Consider the following 20,041-nt stretch of genomic DNA (forward strand, 5'->3'; position numbering starts at 1 on the left):
CTATAATTGCAGCACTTGGGAGACAGAGGCAGATGGATCTCTGAATTGAGAGCCAGCCCGGTCTACAGAGTGAGTTCCAGGACAGTCAGGACTACACAGAGAGACCATGTCTTGAAACAAAACAAAACAAAAGTATCTCTGAGGTACTTTTTACAGAGATGAAATCATAGCCAGCATTGGCGCCACAGTCCTGGGGATGTGAAGATGGCAGAGGATAGAGACTGACACAGGGTAAGAATCACGAACGGGGTCCAATCAGTAGACAGGGGGCCACAAGGATCTGAAAGCCCAAAGGAGCTGCAGGATCTAGCAAGGGTAAAGGTTAGAGAGCTTCTCGGATGACGCAGAACTCAGTGGGATGTTTGGATGTGAGAAAGGCTGAGTCAGAGGGATGTGCAGGTCAAAGGTTGTGGTGTCCTGGGAAACCACGAACAGGTTGTGTGGTGAGAGAACAAGGTAGGGAGGGCAAAATGCAACACGATGGGGGACCCAGAAACCGAAGGTCTTGAAAGCCAGGTTAAGGGATGGAGACACTGTCCTGAGGGGACTAGGGGCATGGGAAGCTTCAGGGTAGTAGGAAGAGACAAAAAACCCTGTTGTCCCCTAAACTCTATATGTCACCGGCCACCAATCCCCTTGCTCTTTCTATGGCCTTGTTCATTTCTGAAGCCTGCCACCATACTCCCATCTTAGACAGGAATGAAGACTTTTAGTTAGGAACAGAATTGGGGTGAATATTGGACCTCATGATGTGGTTTCTGATGATCCTAGGATTGGGTTTGGGTGCTTTGGGGGATGAGTAGCCTTGGATCTCTGAGGACCACATTTGCAATTAGGACAGGAATTAGGCTCAGAAGTAAAGCATGGTAGAACAGTCTCTCCTCATTGGGGAAACTGAGGACACAGCTTAGGTGGTAAAGAGCTTTCTGCACAAACACAGGAACCCAAGTTTTATCTCCAACACCTGCACAAAAGTCTAGATGTAGGCTTTAGGATTGAGTTCAGTGGTAGAACATTATGTAACAAGCCATGGGTTCAATACTAGCACTGGGGGGGAAGATAAAATCAAGTTATTAAGTTAATTAATTTAGGGGGCTGGAGAGATGGCTCAGTGGTTAAGAGCACTGACTGCTCTTCCAAAGGTCCTGAGTTCAAATCTCAGCAATCACATGGTGACTTACAACCATCTGTAATGGGATCTGATGCCCTCTTCTGGTGTGTCTGAAGACAGCTACAGTATACTTATATATAATAATTTTTTTAAGTTAGTTAATTTAAGGGCTAGAGATGGCTCAACAATTAAGAACATTAGTTGCTCTTATAGACCAAGGTCAATTCCTAGCGCCCACACTTTGGCACACAACCATAACTCTAGTTCCAGGAAATTTTGACACCCTTCTTCTGGCCTCCATGAATCCCAGATACACACATGGTACATACACATACTTGCAGGCAAACACTCATAAAATAAAAACAAATATATCTGTATTGGTTAGGGTTCTCTAGTGTCACAGACATTATTGGAATGACTTACAGTCTGTAGTCCAATTAACTCAACAGTGGGCAGTTGTGTGTCTCGGTCTGAGGCTGGGTGTTTCAGCTGGTCTTCTGTATGAGCTGGAATCCGGAAGGAGTAGGTTCCGGACAGTGGAACCGGCCAAGTAAATGCAAATGGTTAAAGAAGGAGGCCTACCTTCTTCCATTGTCCTTACTGGCGCCTCCCGAAGGTGTGGCCCATATTAAAGGTGTGACCCACCTCCACGAGAAGATTTGGAAGTACTTGGAAGGCAGAGGCAGGTAGATCTTTGTGAGTTTGAGTATATAGTTGGGCCTACCTAGTGAATTTCAGAATTGCCCAAACTACATAGTGAAATCCTGTGTCAAAATACCAACCCACTGATAAAAGGCCACAGTCTGCAGGGTCTTTACCTGAAGGACTCAAACTCAGCAAGAAAGACACTTTCTCATTGATGCTATAGAATCAACTTAGGTTGATTCTGTATCAACAGAGGACTATTCGTGTGGGGGGGGGGGGTCTATGCTCCCATGCACATGCAAGGGGAAGTCAGAGGACAATTTGCATGTTGTGCCAATTGGTGGAGTGTTTATTTAGTATTTGAAAAGTCCTGGGTTCAGTCCTCAGCACTGTAGGCCGCACCTGTAATCCCAACCCTGGAGAGGCTGTGGCAGAAGAATCGTTGAGTCAGAGGCCAGCCTAAACTATAGAATGAGTCCCTGTCTTTAAAAAAACTTAGAGCTAGAGACATCTCAAAGGGAGCTCACAACCACCTGCAACTCTAGCTACAGAAGGATTTAGCACCACCTTCTGACCTCCACAGGCACCTACACCTGTATGTACAAAACATATGCACATGTACACAAATAATAAAAAATAAATCTTTAAAAACAAAACAAACAAAATGGAATGCCAGGAATGTAATTCAGGAAAAGAGGATTTGGCTAGCATAGGAAGGGCCTGGGTTCAACTCTACTTCTTCCCTCCCTCCCTCCTTCCCTCTCCCTCCTTCCCTCTCTCCCTCCTTCCCTCTCTCTCTCCCTCCCTCTCTCTCTCCCTCCCTCTCTCCCTCCTTCCCTCCCTCCTTCCCTCTCTCTCTCCCTCCCTCCCTCCCTCCCCCTCTCAGCATTTGAGACAGGGTCTCAACCGGAACTCACTATAAAGACCAGGCTGGCCTCTAACTCACAGACCCTCTCTGCCTGTGCCTCCCTGGTGCTAGGATTAAAGTCGTGTGCCGTCAAGCCTTACACGAGTTCTGTTAATGCCACCAACAAGGAAGGAAGTAAAGACCAAATCTCAGAGAGATTAACTTTCTCAAGCCAGTGCTGAACACAGGCAGAACTTCCAAGCCTACTGACCTTTAAACTGCTAGGATTCCCAAGGGATTGGCTTCTTTCAAGACCAGAACTGTGACAGGACAGTCAGACCCTCAGGGCAGGGGGGGGAGGGAGAGCTTGGGGGCGAACAGAGCTGCTAACCTCAACACCAAGTCAGTCACTTTGAACAAAAGAGCCGGGCCCTGGGATGGGAGGCAAACCTTCTGGCTCTTTGGTGGGGGCAGGCAGTGGAGAGACTGGTGGGGCTGGCCTTCCCTTTTGGGTGAGGCCACGCACGCCTTCACCTGTGAGCAGTTAGATCGTGTATCTGTTCCCCTCCGCCTCCTCCCCTACTCTATTGCTGTGGCCTGGCCCACGCCTCAGTGCACCCACTCAATAGGCCTTCCCTAATCCCCTGACATCATCACCTACCTAGCACTGGCCCTACTTGCCAGCCTGGCAGCCCCCATCTTTGGAGATACTGCCTAGAAACCCCCTACTTAGAACCGTTGGTGTCCTCAACTTCCTTCTTGAGTCCACAGTTCAGATCTGGGACACCCACTCCCATCTTCAAGCTGGGGACAGCGTCTAGGATTTACCCAGGCTTTGCTGTGTGATTCCAGGTAAGTATCTACCTGTTTCTGAACCTGGGATCCCTTAGTTAATTTGGCCTCACTCCTCACCCCCAACTTAACATTCTGAACCCTTTTGGCTTCCTAGGCACCTGTCATTGAGAAAACTTTGTATTGTTTTATTTTACTAAATTTTACTTTGATATGGGTCTCATGTAGTCCAGGCTGGCCTCAAGGTCAAGAGTCCCCCACTTTAGCCTCCTTCATCCTGGGATTGTAACTATGTGCTTTCATACTGTCTGAAACATTAGCTTTCCTCAGTTTCTGTTTCTTGTTGATCTTCACTGGAATACACCTTCCATGTACCCCAGTGCCACATACTGTAGGTACAGTACTCTATTTGTTATGTGAATGAATGTGAATTTCTCTCCCCATTCTCCTCTACTGGGGGTGGAGGGATGGGGTATGGGGTGGGGTGAACTGTCCAGCAGCCCTTAAGGGAGTAAGGGTGAGCATTTGGCTGATACACTCTGAGAGAGTGAAAATGGCATTGCTCCATGGTAGACAAGTACCCAAAGCTCTGAGGAGGGGCCAGAATGAGCTTTTCTGCACCCCCAGACAGCCCCAGTGAGGAAGCAAGTCTCAGGAGCATGCACGTGAGGCCACCTGCACATGTATACTGTTCCTGGACAGAGGCTGAGATGTGACTGGGTGAGGACTCCTGTCAGCTGCACATGAGAAGTGTGACTGTCTCAAAGTGCACATCTGCACTTGTAGGTGCTCTGGCTGAGATTCCAGGTGTTTGGATGTGTTTGCCTGTCCGTGTGCATCTGTACCGATAAGTGTGTATCTGTCTAGGACTCTGGGTAGGTCATACATGCGTGCCTGATAGGATATGTGCCTGTAGACATGCCCTGGAGGATCGGCTCCACATGGGCAGGCATTTCGACCTATCTTGTTCCATATTCTGTGCCAAGCACCTGGAGTAAGGACTGGTTTATGACCCACAAGTACTCGAGCAAATAAACATGTGAAACTGCCTATGCGGTGCATGTTCCTGTATTCAGGGGCACACCTGGGTGTGGGGTCATGGGGTTCTCAAACCACTCCTCCTGCTCCCTTTCCAAACTCCTTGAAAGCCACGGCCCCAGTACCTGGGTCCCCATGGGCGGAGCAGGGGGCGGCCTCCTCCTGGGAAACTGGATCCCAGGACGTGCAGAGCCGCAGGGAGCAGGGCTCCCTTTGTCCCCCATAATCCTCTCCCGCCCTTGCCCCCTCCTTTCCAACCACTAGGGTTTAAGGTCAAATTTGGGGGCTTTAGGGGTCTAGGGTATCACCTGAGTGTCCCCTTCACTGGCTGTTCCTTGCCCTGGGGGCTGCTGGCTGGTCTGGAATATATGCCCTCATCTTGGTCCCTCCCAAAACTCTATTCTGCCCCCTGGCTGGGTCTGTGTCATTATCTGGCAGGGCCATGTCTGCTGCTTTCCTAGGGACTAGCTCCCCTCCCTCCTGGGCGGCTCTAGGGCTCAGTCCCAGGTATAAAGCTACCCAAGGAACAGGACAGGTGCCCTGGAAAGACCCAGAGACTGCAGAGGAAGGAGCCAAGGAGGGAGCATGTACTGCCTGCTGGGTGAGTGAGGGAACAGAGCACCAGGGCCCAGATGCCAGGAGGGAAGATGCCTTTGGCAACTGCATCCTGCTGCTCAGTCTCAGTTACCAAATGATTATAGAGCTGTTGGGAACCGTACATCGTTACACATAAGACATCTATTCAAGGAGAGGGTATGGAAGCCCCACTATGTATTGGTACCGTTGTCTCTTGGCATCCACAGAGGACTGATTCTGGGACTTCCCCAGCAGAGACCAAACTCCAACGATGCCCCAGTCTCTTAGATAAAATGTCATATTTGCATGTAACCTATGTACCTGGGTTCATACACTTGGTATCTCCCCTAGACTATTATAGCATTTGATGCAATGTTAACACTGTGTAAGTAGTTAGTGTGTTATATGGTTTAGGAGGCAAGGAAAAGCAATCTTTGTTGCCCAGTGTAAATGTGATTTTGCATCTGCAGTTGCATGACTGCATGGGTGTAGATTTAGAAGGCTAACTGTATTGTTAGGAGATTTGGGATACACAGAAGGGAACAGACATCTAAAGGGGGATATTGATTACCCTGTCAGATTTGTGCTACAAGCAACAAAGAAATAAGTCATACAGGGGACGGTGCTACAGGCCTGTAATCCCAACACTTGAGAGGTTGAGGCTGGATGGTGAGTTTGGGGCTAGCCTAGAGTATATAGCAAATTCCATCCTAGGCTACATAACAAGACCCTCTCTACAAACAAACAAGGAAATTATAATGGCATGTGAGAAGAGATGAGCTCCCTTAACCTTGCTGAACAATCGCTGAAGACATCTCTGTGCTCTGTCTTCTTTCTTTTTAAAATGAGACAGGGTCTTTCTGTGTAGACCAGATTGATAAAGAACTCAGAGATCTGCCCCTTCTACTGGGATTAAAAGCACACACAGCCTGGATGACTTTCAGTTCTCTTCAGATTGGCTCTGAACTTCTGGAGTTTAGGAATGTAAGAAAGCTAAGGAGACCACCCTACATTTCCATCCCTCCTCCCCAGGAGGGTGACCTCACATTGTGGATAGGGGCACAAGCTGCACCAGGGATTTGGGAGGATCATTTGTCAACGTGTATTCAAATGGAAAACAATTAGGTTCCCAACACCTGTGATCCCAGCACTCTGGAGCTAACAGCAGGAAGATGGACAGAAAGCTCAAGGCCAGCCTGAGTATTTAGTGAGACCCTACCTCAAGACAAATCACAAAAAGGCTTTCTGACTCTGTTGGGAGAATCCTTGTCTTACATGCACATAGCTATGGGGTTTTCTCCCACACAATATAAAGTGGGTATGATTTTGCACTGCTAGAGACCCTGGCATGGTGGTGCATGCTTTTAGTTCCAGTACTCTAGAAGGCAGAGGCAGGAGGATCTCTGTGAGTTCAAGGCCAGCCTGATCTTCATAGTGAGCTCTAAGGCAGCCTGGGCTCTGTGATACAGAGAAACCTTGTTTCAAAAGAAAAAAAAAAACCAAAAACAAAACCAAGAAGGCTGGAGCACAGCAGAGAGATCTATATTGCAAGTCACAATAGCCAGGATCTGGATCCATCTAACATTTCCAGTAACAGATGAATGGAAAAAGAAAATGTTGTACTTTACACACAATGGAATTTTATTCAGCCATAGAAGAATGAAACGATAACATTTTCAGACAAAATGAAAGGGCTGAGATCATTATGCTAAGCAAAATAAGTCAGATTCCAACAAATATTGCATGATTTTTCTCATATGTAGAACCTAAGTTTTTCCTCCCTCTGAGATAGGGTTTCTTTGTGTATCCCTGGTTGGCCTGTAGACCAGGCTGGCCTCAAATTCACAGAACTCCTGAATACTAGGATTAAAGGCATGCATCACTGCAGCCCAGGTATAAATTTAAATTTATATCTACAGGACATGAAAGTAGAAGGAAGCAGAGGCAAGTGAATATGTGAGTTCAAGGCCAGCCTGATCTATAGTGAGTTCCAGGATGGTCAGAGATGCACAGAGAAAGCCTGTTTTGAAAAACACAAACAAAGCCAGTGCTGAAGGAACAGAATCTCTGCTGATCTGCATTTAACTTGAGTGAGGAGTGAACCATGAGAATGTTTGAGCAGAAGAGGGACATGCTTGGATGGGTGGGGACTATACCAGGGGGCTACCAGGTAGAAACAGAGACCAGGGAAGAGAGTGACAGGGCTCTGCCTGAGGTGCTACAGGTGGCAAGAAGGAGAGATGTGATTAGATACTGAGTACATCCTTTGATTTTTTCCCCCCCATAGTTTATTGTTGCTGTTGTTTTTAAATTTTCATCATTGTTTTTGTGCCTGAGGAAGTCAAAAAAAGGCATCAAATCTCCTGAAAATGGAGTTTAAGGAAGATTGTAAGACACCATGTGGGTGCTGGGAATTGAACCTGGGTCTTTGGAAGAGCAGCCAGTGCTCTTAACTGCTGAGCTAGCTCTCTGGCCCAATTCAAATATTTTATTGAAAGCAACAAATGTACTGAAAACTACACATTATGGCTGTAAGTATTCTAGTAGAGCTGGATGGATTTTCATAAAGGAAACATTTTAATGAGTGTTCAGATAAGCAACACTCCCCCAACTGCATAAGGTGATTTAGGCCTATAATTTCAGCACTCAGGAGGCAGAGGCTGGTGGATGTCTGTGAGTTTGAGGCCACTCTGGTCTACATAGTGAGCTCCAGGACAGCTAGGGTTGCACAATGAGACCCTCTCTCAAAGGGGAGTTCTGGACATGAAACAATCAGCCAACCAGGTAATTTTGTCCTGAATTGAACAGACAAGACAGGCCTCAAATGCCTCGTTGGACATTATTGGAATAAATGAATGATGAACCAGAGGGCCAGGGACTTAATGTTGGTTCTTTTATATCTCCTAGCAGCTCCCCTCTGCCTACTGGGCCTGTTGTTGGCACCCCTCTATCCTGCAGCCCCCATTTCCGCATCAGAGCCCATCAGTCAAGCCTACAGCCTGGCTCTCTACATGCAGAAGAACACGTCAGCATTGCTACAGACCTATGTGAGTGACACTGGGCATACGCAGGGGTTGGGGAGAAGGTGCTGGTCTGGTAGGGGGTGCAGAGCACATCCAGGAGACCCCTTTGTGAATTTGAGGTGGGCAGGTACTCTTAAGCCAGAAACACGTTTACTTGTGTTGTTACTGATGGCTGAGGGACAACAAGCTGGTTAGCTCTCTCCCCTTAGTCCTGACTTCCTCATTCACCAAGTTATGGACTGTAGACATAGTGTTACTGTGCCCTGTGTAAGGACTGTCCTTGTATTATTCAAATGCTGATTTTCTATACCCCCCATATCTGGTTGCAATCCTTATTCTGAGAATCTTCTGTCTCAATGTTATATAAACACTGCTCCCAGTTAATCCCTGATTGATCAATAAAGAAGCTGATCAACCAGTGACTGATCCGGAGAGAAAACAATGCTGGACTTCCTTCCAACCAAGAGATGGGAGAAGGAGGGAGAGGAAGTGGGGATTTGCCTTGGGGAAAGAATCAAGGACACACTATGAGAAAACACCTAGAGCCCAGAGAACCAGAATAGTATTAAAATGCAAATATTATTGGGATTTTGACTGGGAGGTAGCCAGATTATCTTTTTTTTTTAAGATGTATTTATTTATTTAATGTATAGGTGCACACTATCGTTGTCTTCAGACACACCAGAAGAGGGCATCAGATCACATTAAAGATGGTTGTGAGCCACCATGTTGTTGCTGGGAATTGAACTCAGGACCTCTGGAAGAACAGTCATTGTTCTTAACCACTGAGCCATCTCTCCAGCCCAAGCCAGATTATTATTATTTTTTCTCTTTCAACTTTACTTTAAAAAAAGAGAGAGAGAGACATGTACAGATTTTTAAAGTCATTTTGGCATAACACTATATGAATATACTTTTGTCAGTACTTAATTCCTTTAGAAGTTTGATAGTATGCATTGAAATCTACTAGTTACCATAAGCATAAAGTACATGTAGAACAGAATGTAACATGGAAACAGAGTTTTCTTGGTGTGTATAGATTAAACATAATGATTTTTGAATACCAAAAATTGCCACAATAATAATTAAATTATTAATGATTTAAGATCCACATGTACCACACTCTGAGAGGGTGCTATACACTTATTTTTTTCCTCAGAAGGACTAAGGCTTTCACTTTTTGGCCTTTGTTTTTGTTTTTGTTTTTTGAGCTTCATATGGCCTGTGAGTTGCTTCTGGGGTATTCAGAGGTTTCTGGAGCTAGTATCCAATTATCAGTGACTGCATAGCCAGATTATTTTAAAGGATTAGAATAGAGGAATACTGCTCAGTCGTCGTGCCCTTAAAACTTGTTAAATAACTGCAACAGCACAGTCTCAATTATTTGGGTTAAGAGGAAAACTGCAACAAACACTTATCAGAAAGCCACTAAAAATCCGGGACTCTGTTTACTGGAACACACACACACGGACACACACACACACACCCCACACACACACCACACACTCACACATGGACACACAGGACACACCTAGAACCTTAGTGAGTTATTCTTCTGGACCCAGCTCATGCCTTGCACCCACTTCAGCTCTATTCCATCCCATTGGCTCATGGACCCCCTAAAACTCCTCTGAGTGTTGAACCAGGATCTATTTTATAGGTGAGGAAATTGAGTTGCAGAGAGGAGTAATTTGATTTTGAGCACTGAGCTAGCGAGTACAGTGCTAGGGTCTGGAAGCAGGTATGTGGAACTCCGTGCTAAAAGCTCCCCTGATCGCAGCCCTGTTCCTTCCTAAATGACATAGCTACCTCGTCCCAAGACTCTGGAGTTTACAACTCTTCTGCTGCATTGTTCTTTAAAATATTACAGTTACAAAATCTAGGTTCTAGGCTGGGCATGGTGGTACACATCTTTAATCTCAGCACAGAGGAAGCAGAGGCAGGTGAATCTCTGAGCTCAAGGTCTGCCTGGTCTACAGAGTGAGTTCCAGGACAGCCGTGCCTATAAAAAAAAAAAAAAAACCCTGTCTCAAAAAAAACCAAACAATCAAAAAATATATCTAGGTTCTAGTCTTATCTTTACCACTATTCCCTGCATATCGTTGGATACTCTAAGTCTAATTTTCCACCTGCAAAATGGGGAAATGAGATTAGGTGATCGATCAGTTAGGTCTGTAAGTGTGTATTAGGATTCTGTGTATCTAGGTGTGATCTTTACATCTTAATGCCAGCACTTGGGTGGTAGAAGCTGTAAGAGTTCAAGGTCACATGAGACTCTGGAGGAAAAAAAACAAACCACACTGAAAATTACAGAAAAAGGACTGTCAAGATGCTGAGTGGGTGAAGGTGCTTCCTGATGACTGAGTTCAGTCTTAGGAACCCACAGGTGGAAAGGAAAGCACCTTAGTTAAGTGTACACACACACACACACACACACACACACACACACACACGAATACCTAATGTATCTTTTTAAAAGGTTATATATTCAGTGTCAAGTCTGACATGGTGGCACCTGTCTGTCATCTCAGCAGTTAGGAGGGAGAAGTACAAGTGTGAATACAAGGCACTCTGGATCACACAATAAGATTCTGTTTTCAAAACAAGAGCTGATTTCTCTCTCTCTCTCTCTCTCACACACACACACACACACACACACACAAGTGCAGTGGTAGACATATCTCACACATGCACACGAAGTGCTAGCTGTCCTTCTGGAGAATTTGAGTTCAGTTCTAAGTACTCACACCGTGGCTTACAACCTTCCAGTCCCATGAGATCTGATTCATTCTTCTGGCCTCCAAGGAGAATGGGCACATGCATGGATTATTGCACACGCATGGATTATTGCACACGCATGGATTATTGCATGCAAGCAAAACAACCATACACAGATTTCTTCTAAAAACTAAACAAAGCAAACAATACAAAACAATCCACAAATAAACCAAAAGAACCTGTGAGTCTTGGTTTATCCAGATGAGAGGAGAAGATAAGCTATTAAATACAATGAATAAGAAATATCAGATGGACTGGAGAGATGGCTCAGTGGTTAAGAGCCCTGACTGTTCTTCCAGAGGTCCTGAGTTCAATTCCCAGCAACCACATGGTGGCTCACAACCATCTGTAGTGAAATCCAATGCCCTCTTCTGGTGTGTCTGAAGACAGCTACAGTGTACTTACAAAAACTAAGTAAAATTAAAAACAAAAAAAAAAAAACATTAGAGGCTGGACACAGTACAGGCCTTCAGTTCCAAATTCAGGTATCAGAGGCAGGCAGATCTCTGTATTTGAGGCCAGCCTACATCCTACATACAGACTTACAGATACACAGTGAGAAGGGGTTTAGAAAATAAAGGTGGTGGTGCATACCTTTAGTCCTCACTCTTGGGTTGGAGGAGCAAAGGCAGATGGATCTCTGAATTCAAGACCAGCTTGGTCTACAAAGGCAGGCAAATCTCTAAATTTAAGGCCAGCTGCTGGTCTACAGAATTCCAGGTCAGCCAGAGCTACATGAAGAAACCCTGTTTTGAAGAAAAAAAAGAAAAAGAAAAAGAAAAACAGAACAAAGAGACAGCAGCTGTTACTGCCTGTTAATAATGTCCTTGCACCAAACATGAAGGAAATAGTCATATTGTTCATCTTATTCAGATATTAGTAGGTGGTGGCTGTCATTTATTGCATGCTAGATGCTGTGTTCATTCTTCTGTACATTATTTCCTGTGACTCAGAGAGACACAGACCTGCAGTGCCCTTGATCAGCCATGTGGCTCCTGAAAGATGGTGAATGGTGGCTTCCTCTGGGACAGTTCCAGTCTCAGAGGGAAGATGTCCACCCAGACACTCCTCCAGTGCCCTTACTTCTGTCTCCCATCTGTGCAGCTCCAGTACCAGGGCAGCCCCTTCAGTGACCCTGGCTTCTCAGCTCCCGAACTCCAGCTCAGCACCCTGCCTTCTGCAGCTGTCTCCTTCAAGACCTGGCATTCAATGGACGATGCCGAGCGGCTAAGTCGAGCTCAGGGAGCCTTCCTGGCCTTGACCCAGCACCTCCAGCTCGTGGGGGACGACCAGAGCGATCTGAATCCTGGCAGTCCTATCCTGCTGGCTCAGCTAGGAGCAGCAAGACTCAGAGCCCAAGGCCTACTGGGCAACATGGCCGCTATCATGACTGCTCTAGGGCTGCCCATCCCTCCAGAAGAGGATACTCTGGGGCTTGTCCCTTTTGGGGCCTCAGCCTTTGAGAGGAAATGCCGAGGCTACATAGTGACCAGGGAATATGGTCACTGGACGGACCGGGCCGTGAGGGACTTGGCTCTACTCAAGGCCAAGTACCCAGCATAGAAGGTCAGCCTTCTGTAAGAAGTCCCAAGAATTTCTCTTTCACAGGACTCATCCCCACCTTTACTTCTGAGACTGAGAACACACCACATCCCACTTAGCAGCCATGGCTGTGTGCCAAGCATTTGGGAATATTTCCTAGATCTTCCTGCCAGGTCCTAGAGACTCGCTTCCAGATATGGGGGTGAGGGGGTGCTCTGAGTCCATTTGATGGATCACTAAACCATGGATCAATGTACAAGAGTACATTGATTTTTTACTTCCTGGTTGGAAAGAAGAGCCCTTCTGAAGAGGTTTTACTCTAGGGAGAGAACATTTGGTCTCCTGGGCTTGTCCAGATGTAATTTTTCTTGTACTTGAGGAAGTCCAGGATCTTACTTCCTGTCTCTGTCTACCTCGATTCCTATGTGAAGACCTGGCCTTTCTGAACACAGGTCTCTTTTTGCTGGAGTTCCTTTCCATGGTCTACCTCTCCATTGATGGTTTCTATTGAGCTCTCCAGTAATGGCAGCCCAATGCACATCACAGTCACTAGGTCTCACATTGCATGTTTTCTGCTAGGAATATACACTTTGTGCTCAGAACTGACAGGTGGTATCCCTGGCCTGTGCCTTTGTGGGGATGGAGCAGGAAAGGGAACCCTCCCATATTCTAAAGGTCTGCTTCTCCTCAAATCATTCTCCCCACATGCAACAACCGTGTTTCATAAAACTTTAGTTTTATTGTTAAACATTTTATTTACAAAAAAATCTTAATTTATTCTCAAATAAAACTCTTAAGGTGTTTTTCTGCCTTTCCCTCTCCTTTGACCAGCCTAGGGCTGGGGGCCATTGAGAACTTGGTAGGGAGGTAAGAAGGGGAAGGACCTCAAAGGGGGAGGGATTTGCCTACAAAGGAACTGGTGGGAAGGTCCTGAGGGTGGGTGGCCTTGCCACCAGGGGATAAGTAAGGCACTTTTCTGGTTAGTAAAGAACAAAGAAACTGAAGGGAGAAAAAGTGTCACCTCCATGAGATGAAACAAGAGTTGCACATAGCCATAGGGACCACAGGGAGACAGATGGGAAAACTGGGAGTCAGAGGCAGGTGGATCTCTATGAGTTCGAGGCCAGCCTGACCTACACATAGCAAAAGTTCCAGGCCATCGAAAGCTATAAGGTGAGACCCTGTCTCAAAAACAAACAAGTAAGCCAACAAAGAACCCAAGAGACAAGGAAACAGAAACAGAAACCTGTTGGAGACAGAAGAGTTCAAGACGAAAGAGAAAGAAACAAAATGAGAAACTAGTGGGCAGAAACTCCCCAAGGAGAGCCGAAGAGAAAGAGACCACACAATGCAGAAAGATAGGGACAGCCCAAGAACACACATGGATGACACAGATGGGGAGACAGAGAATTAGTAGCCAAAGAGGTGGGACAGAGCGAGCTTGTAAGAACAAGTATTGACGCTCAGGCGACGCCCCCTGGCACCAGCTGGCCCAGGTCGCCCTCGGTGCGGCTCACCCACTCGCCATAGAGACCGCACACGTGGAGCCCCAGCACCTTGGCTGAGAAGACGCCTGCAGCACCGTTGGTGGTGAAGAGGGCGGAGGCGGCGACGGGCTCTGGCCCGGGCCCGCGGGCTGCAGCGCCCAGAGCGGCCAGCACCGTCTCCACCGCGGCGCCCAGGGCCCGAACCTGGCGGGCCGCGTCCTCCAGGCTCCGCAGCAGGCGTGGGGCGCGTGGGTTCAGCTCCGCCTGGCGGCGGCGCACAGCATCCAACAGCGCGGGCAGCGCACTCAAGGCGGCTGCATCCTGCCGCAGCCGCTCGGACACCGGTAGCCCCGCGTGGCTCGGAGCCGGGCCACTCAGTCCGGCCAGCGACAGCCGCGGCGGTGAGAAGCCTGGCAGCCCAAAGGGCTCTCCCTGTTGCTGCACCTGTGGAAACATGGCCACCGGTCAACAGGGCTCCAGGGACCACGATGAGGACTCCTCAGCTCTTGACAGCCCTCCTCCCTTCTCCCGGGGCCTTAGTTTCCTCATCTTGCAAATGATAGCGCCTATTGAGATAAAACCAAAAAATTACATGGGCGTTTACACACCACTGCCTTTGTTTCTCTAATAGCCAATAAGAGTGCCCTTTTCACAATGTAGTCAGAAGTGTGCGAGAGTCTGAACGACGATTGTGTGGGTCCCCAGGAAGAGCTCAATAAATATTAGCTATTAAAAATTTTTTATTTACTTGTTTATTTTGAGACAAGGTCTTACTATAGCTGCTGCTGGCCTGGAATTCACTATTAAGACCAGGCTGGTTTCAAATTCATAGAGATCTGCCTGTCTCTGCCTCCCAAGTACTGGTGTGTGCCCTATTATTTTTCAAACTTCATTTATTTTACTTAATATACATCCTCCAAGTTCATATACATATTGCCATAGATGAACAATGAACTATATATCTGGAAAATGCTACAAAATGTTTAAATGTTTCCATCAGAAAACATTAACATAGGGCTGGGGTAGAGCTCAGTTGATAATGTGGTTGTCCTAACACGCTTACAGATCCAGCATGATTTTTAAACACCATATTAACTGAGCACGGAGTCAGGCCAAGGGTGACACATGCCTTTAATCCCAGCACTCAGGGGGAGATCTCTGAGTTCAAGAACCGCATAGTCAGCCAATAGAGCAAATTACAGGGATAGCCAGAACTACGTTAAGAAACCCTGTCCTGAAAAACAGAAACCCTACTATTTTTTAAGTTTATATACGGTGTGTGGGAGAATAGGGTTCCACACTGCACATGTGAAGGTCAAAGGACCATGGAGTCAGTTTGTGTCCACCTTAAAGTAGGTTCTGGGGACCAAACTCTGGTTATTAAGTTGCCTAGCAAGGCCCTTTACCAGCTAAACTGTATCTTCAATCCCAGACTCAGGTTTGACTCCTTCTGCCACTTCTTGCAAGAGCATTCCCCTCTTTTGGCTTCAGCCTTCTGATCTTTGAAAATAAGCAATGTTTCCTGTTCTGTCTTTCTATCAGACAGACGACTCTTGAGAATCACAGGAACAGTGTAGAGACTAGGTCAGACTTACTTCCTCTTCCCCTAGCTGATAACCATCATTTGCAGGAACAAGTGAACAAAGGTGATTTGTAACTTGTCAAATGCTGTGAAAATAATATTTATCATTTGCAAATCTCTTGCTGCCAGCGCAGGCCCTGTGGCTGCCACTTCGGATACAATATCTTCCTAAAGCGGGGATGATGGGGATGGCTTTGCAAATAAGAAAATCGGGGCCAGTCTGACAACCTCAGTTTGAGCGAGCAGTCCATATGGTAGAAGAAAGAAACAAGGCCTTTAAGTTGTCTTCTGACTTTCAGGTACACAGCATGGCAGGTGTGTAGTCGCACCCATGCACACAAATAAATGAATACAATTAAAAAAAAGAGAGCTAAATACAAACAATGATTGAGGGTAGGCTATTGGAGGAGGGGCAGCAGAGCTGGAATTTGGATCAGAGTTGGTATGACTACGAAGCTTACCACCTACTGCCACTGTTATGGTTATATTTTAATGTTATCATTACCACCACGGTCACAATTTAGCAACCCTACAGTCTGTCTGAACCAAAACTCCAACCTCCCCCCACTACACACTATGGTAATCTGGAGGCCAGGTGGGGACTGTTGGGGTTGGCAGGTCCCTTTCCTCTGTAAAAGTACCCTCATAGGAAGAATTTTTGCCTCTGACTGACACCCCCTCTTGGCTTCTCTAAATGATTCAGGTGGGAGTGTTCATAGTTCACATTGTTCTTCTGCCGTTTCATTCTACAGCCCAAAGAGTTGAAACATCCAGATCCTACTGAGCTCAAATCTAGGCTTCCTGACTCCCAGAGTTCCCTTTGTTCCCTCAGAGTGGCTCCAATTTTTCAGCACCAAAGATGGAGCCTCTAAGCTGAGGCACAGTATCCTTTGACCATGGATGGGTTCTGTTACAGGATTTTTAATTATGGTTCAAAGAAAACCTAATTGTTAGCAAAATATACAAGCTAAGAAAAGTGATGAGTTTGTCACATGCAGTTAGGTGTGTCCTGTAGAGGCAATTTGTGTGTACTTGTAAAGGCCTAGTCCTAGTTAGACAAGGATGCTAAAGAATAGAAAGTTCCTGTCTATTTTAAGGCAAATTGCTATGACCAAGGCACTCAGTTAGATGGCCTTGAGCTACCCCACCATAAAGGTAAAATGGTTTGGGCCCCCACTGACTTGGCTTGGGGCCCAACCCTACCATGGTGACACAAGTCAGCCTGCCAACAGTACAGAAAACGAACTGAAGATTTCTTGTATAGCAATGTACCTTTGAGTGGGGCACCTTTTAGGGGCTCTATCTTTTGGCTTGGAGGAGCTTCAAGGAAAAAGCTCTGGGTAAGAAGCTCTCTTACAGAAGCAGCCAGCAGGACAGAGGTGAAACAGGATTCTAGGGAAGAGCTACGGAGCCCTCCTGGGTTTGGAGGAGCTCAAAAGGAAGGTAAACTAGCTTGGCGGAAGGACGGCTAGAAAGAGATTTCTAAAGAGCTATAGCAGTTTAGTTGCAGAATCAGTCTTGTAAATAGGTATTTTGTAAGTAGTTAAGGAAATAAAACTACTTGACTGAGCTAGAGGGCTTATGCATAGATCCCATCTCATGTGTCTTTTATGGGTACAAATATTAGTTACATTTAAAAAGATAATAACATTACAAGGTCCTTTACTGTGAGGCCAGAAGAAAGTTAACATTCCCCTCAGAAACTTTTGATTTTCATTGCTGGGGCTGAGATGGGAGAAATGGGTGAGCGACCACTCCACACCCCATCCCTATGCCTACTCACATATTCCTCCAGCAGCTGTTCGGCATATTTGGTCAGGAGGCGTGCAAGGTTGTGTGTCTGGCGGATCTTGGCCTCCAAATGGGGTAGGAATGAGATTGAGGAGTCAGCCTGGTGGTCTTCTGGCGGGAAAGAGGAGGGAGTGAGATGAGGGCAGCCCAAACCCCACTCCTCAACCATCTTTTCCAAGCTGGCTCTTCCTTAACCCAGAGGTTCTGCTCTGGATGCTAATATATATTCAAGTTACAAAGAATCTGCCCCGTCTCAGAAAAAAAAAAAAAAAACCAAGCACTAGATTTCTGCAAAACAGTTTCTCTACATAGATGTCTCTCCTGTTCCTAGATCACTACTGAAATACTTAACTTTTAGGACCAAATTCATATACCTCCTTTTTAGTGCTGCCTCCAAATTCTTCCTACTCTCAAATCAATTTCTTCTTTCCACTTTAGGCAATTTGTTCATACTTCCAAAGTAGCTTCTTTTGTCTATGTGAATCTGCCTGATCCCGAGACGCCTCGCTCAATATCCCCGATACTAGCTAGAAACTCTCTAAGGACAAAGTTCACATATCTATGGATTTCTTCAATTCTTGTTTGAATTCAGTCAGCATCTCTGAAGCATTGAACGTGCCTTTTAAGCCCCTTGTACAGATAGAGAAACCGAAGACCTATTCCCTTCATGTTGTTTCTATATGTCTTGCTAGGCTCAGCATCATCAATGATTCAAGACAGGATGGTCTTCCCTGGTTAGAAGGTGGTACCACAGGAAGCCGACTACATTTCCCAAGATGCACACCGTTAGAACCACAATGCATGCTGGGGAATGTAGTACTAACCCGACAATCCCCTCCGTCGGAGTTTCCCACCGCCAGCGGAGATATTAGAAACCTGTATTTTGGGCTCTCGTCACTTGTAGCTTCTCAAAGATCAAAGACTTCCTTAACTTGGCTTCTCCCTCCAGTCTTCCAGTTTTGATTCTTTCCTAATACTCAAGAACTACTATTATCCTGTTCCAACCCGACCCCAGCCCCTTTTCAGGGTGTACTCACCCATGTATATTCAGTGCTTTAACCTCTGAACCCAAGGCCCTGAAGCCTCAATTCCTTGCGCCTGCTTTTTCCCAACTCACCCGCTGGTTACCTGACACCGGCGTCTCCTCTCCCCCGCCCAGGCCGTTCCCCTCCCAGACTTGGGGGCGGGGTGGTGCTAACAGACATTCAAACCCCAGCTTTTGACCCCCCCCCCCCACTCCTATTCCCACCAGGGACCCAAGATCCAGTAACTAAATCCCTTACCCAGACTTCCCTCCCTCTGGCTCATGCTGTCCCCAGGCTGATCCCGATTCCTTCAACACACCCTTACCGGGGAGGAGGAGGGGAGGGGGGAAAAGGGGGGAAAGGGCTAAGGGCGTGGCTCGGGCTCGGCCAATCATAGCTCAGACCCCAAATATTTCCTTCCCACCAATACTTTCAGGCAAAATTCCTTGGCCCAGAGTTCAGTAACCCGGTTAGACTGGGAAGGGGCCAGCGTTGGGAGGCAGGTGTTGGCACAGTGAATGGGGAACTTGGACCTTTAACACAGTTCTGTATCCTGTTGGAAGGAGACTCAGGCTCAAACCTGAGGCAGAGCTCGATTATTGGCTGCTTTGGAGGGAAAAGCTGGAGACCGCGAGAGGAAAGGTGCAGCGCTGGCAGGCAGGTCCTCCTTTTAGAGGAAGACAAAGAGAGGTCAGGGAAGCCCTGTTTAGATTAGGGTGCACCTAAGGCATGCACCCCAAGGTCTAGTTATCTTAGATGCCTTCTACTTTCTCTGTCTGTAGTCTGTCACAGCCTGCCCTTCACCTTACCATTACAGACCCTCCCACACATATGCACGCGTACTAAGGTGTTCAGGCCCAGCCTTCCACACAGGTAAGCACAAATTTCAGAGAGGTCACATCCAAACAGGAGCTCATCAACCTGGGGTAGGAAAGGACTGGACACACTTACCTCTACAGTTGGTTCCAGAGCACCTACTCTGTCTTGGGCTCTGGCACAGAAAAGATCCATATTGGTTTCAGGCTTCATTCAGATAACAGAATGTAGACATAGATTTTTTGCAAACTTTTTTTTTTTTTTTTTTTTTGCAACCTACTTTTAATAAACGTCCAACCTCTCCTCTTACCCATCACCCACCAGAGGCAGTGGAAGAGAAAAGTTATTAGGATATGGGGAAGTGGACCTGTTCAGCAATAGTTCTTTGTGGGGTGAGCTCTATCTTTGGCAGCAGCTCAGTCCCGTAGCAGACACTAAATATGACTCAGCAGCTGCAGTCGGTCTTCTAGGCAGGCAGACACCAGGCACAAACCAGCAGCTGTAGTTCAATCCTGAAGAAAATGCAAGGCTCACCAACAGGCCCAAGGCCACGGAAGCAGTAAGCGCCACAGGAACCTCATAAGCAGTTCTTGGTCAGGTTTCTCCCAGTGGCAGTGTTGCCACAAGGTGAGCTCAGCAATGCTATCCATGTAAGGTGAACCCATACAGTTGTGTCATTAGGGTAGAATAATGAGACAGAGCAAACCAATGCTCCCTGGGGTCATATTTATACTCCTTCATCACGGGTCCTTCCACATGTTTGCTATATCCAAACATTCTTTCCTGTGTCTGTTTAACAAGACATCCTTTCACCTGTGTGCCCTGGCAGATTATCTTTTGCTGTAACTGACTTTCCAAACAAACCAGAAGTTTCTACTTCAATGGAGCTTGTGAGAAAGGGAACCGAAAAAGCCCATGTGAGGATGTTAAAACACAAAACCATCAGAACCAAGTTCATTCTCAGGGCACACCACAAGTGAACATGAAG

At 46.6% G+C, this 20,041-nt stretch overlaps 2 protein-coding genes across 4 annotated transcripts; one reads left to right on the forward strand and one right to left on the reverse strand.

Annotated features, from left to right (window-relative positions):
* Window positions 1–7,915: 7,915 nt before the first annotated feature.
* LOC308416902 (cardiotrophin-2) lies at window positions 7,916–12,373 on the forward strand (the record flags this gene model as incomplete). The annotated part of the gene is made up of 2 exons (XM_080912022.1): window positions 7,916–8,056; window positions 11,915–12,373. Exons 1-2 carry the CDS (start codon window positions 8,021–8,023, stop codon window positions 12,371–12,373), a joined length of 495 nt encoding a protein of 164 aa, XP_080768148.1. The 5' UTR covers window positions 7,916–8,020.
* A 783-nt stretch (window positions 12,374–13,156) lies between these two features.
* LOC308417806 (cardiotrophin-1) lies at window positions 13,157–18,543 on the reverse strand. 3 transcript variants are annotated; one of them, XM_080913092.1, is made up of 3 exons: window positions 18,496–18,543; window positions 17,205–17,323; window positions 13,157–14,283 (listed from the first exon to the last, which is right to left on the reverse strand). In XM_080913092.1, the coding sequence occupies exons 1-3, from the start codon at window positions 18,518–18,520 to the stop codon at window positions 13,816–13,818; spliced, it is 612 nt and encodes a 203-aa protein (XP_080769218.1). In that variant the 5' UTR covers window positions 18,521–18,543; the 3' UTR covers window positions 13,157–13,815. The 3 variants fall into 3 exon arrangements, with proteins under 3 accessions (XP_080769218.1, XP_080769219.1, XP_080769220.1); XM_080913093.1 differs by having other exon boundaries at window positions 17,205–17,320; window positions 18,496–18,527; XM_080913094.1 differs by lacking the exon at window positions 18,496–18,543 and adding an exon at window positions 18,250–18,323.
* Window positions 18,544–20,041: the final 1,498 nt, after the last annotated feature.

The sequence above is a fragment of the Micromys minutus genome (genome assembly GCF_963924665.1).
Source record: "Micromys minutus genome assembly, chromosome: 2".
NCBI classification, from domain to species: Eukaryota; Metazoa; Chordata; class Mammalia; order Rodentia; family Muridae; genus Micromys; species Micromys minutus.

Bases quoted from the DNA above. Each gene is read 5' to 3' on its own strand.
- LOC308417806 (XM_080913092.1), bottom strand. From the start codon at position 18,520: ATGAGCCAGAGGGAGGGAAGTCTGG. The intron at 17,324-18,495 runs GTAAGGGATTTA...CTTTCCCGCCAG, and splicing joins CCAGAGGGAGGGAAGTCTGG to AAGACCACCAGGCTGACTCC. The intron at 14,284-17,204 runs GTGAGTAGGCAT...ATGTTTCCACAG, and splicing joins AACAGCTGCTGGAGGAATAT to GTGCAGCAACAGGGAGAGCC.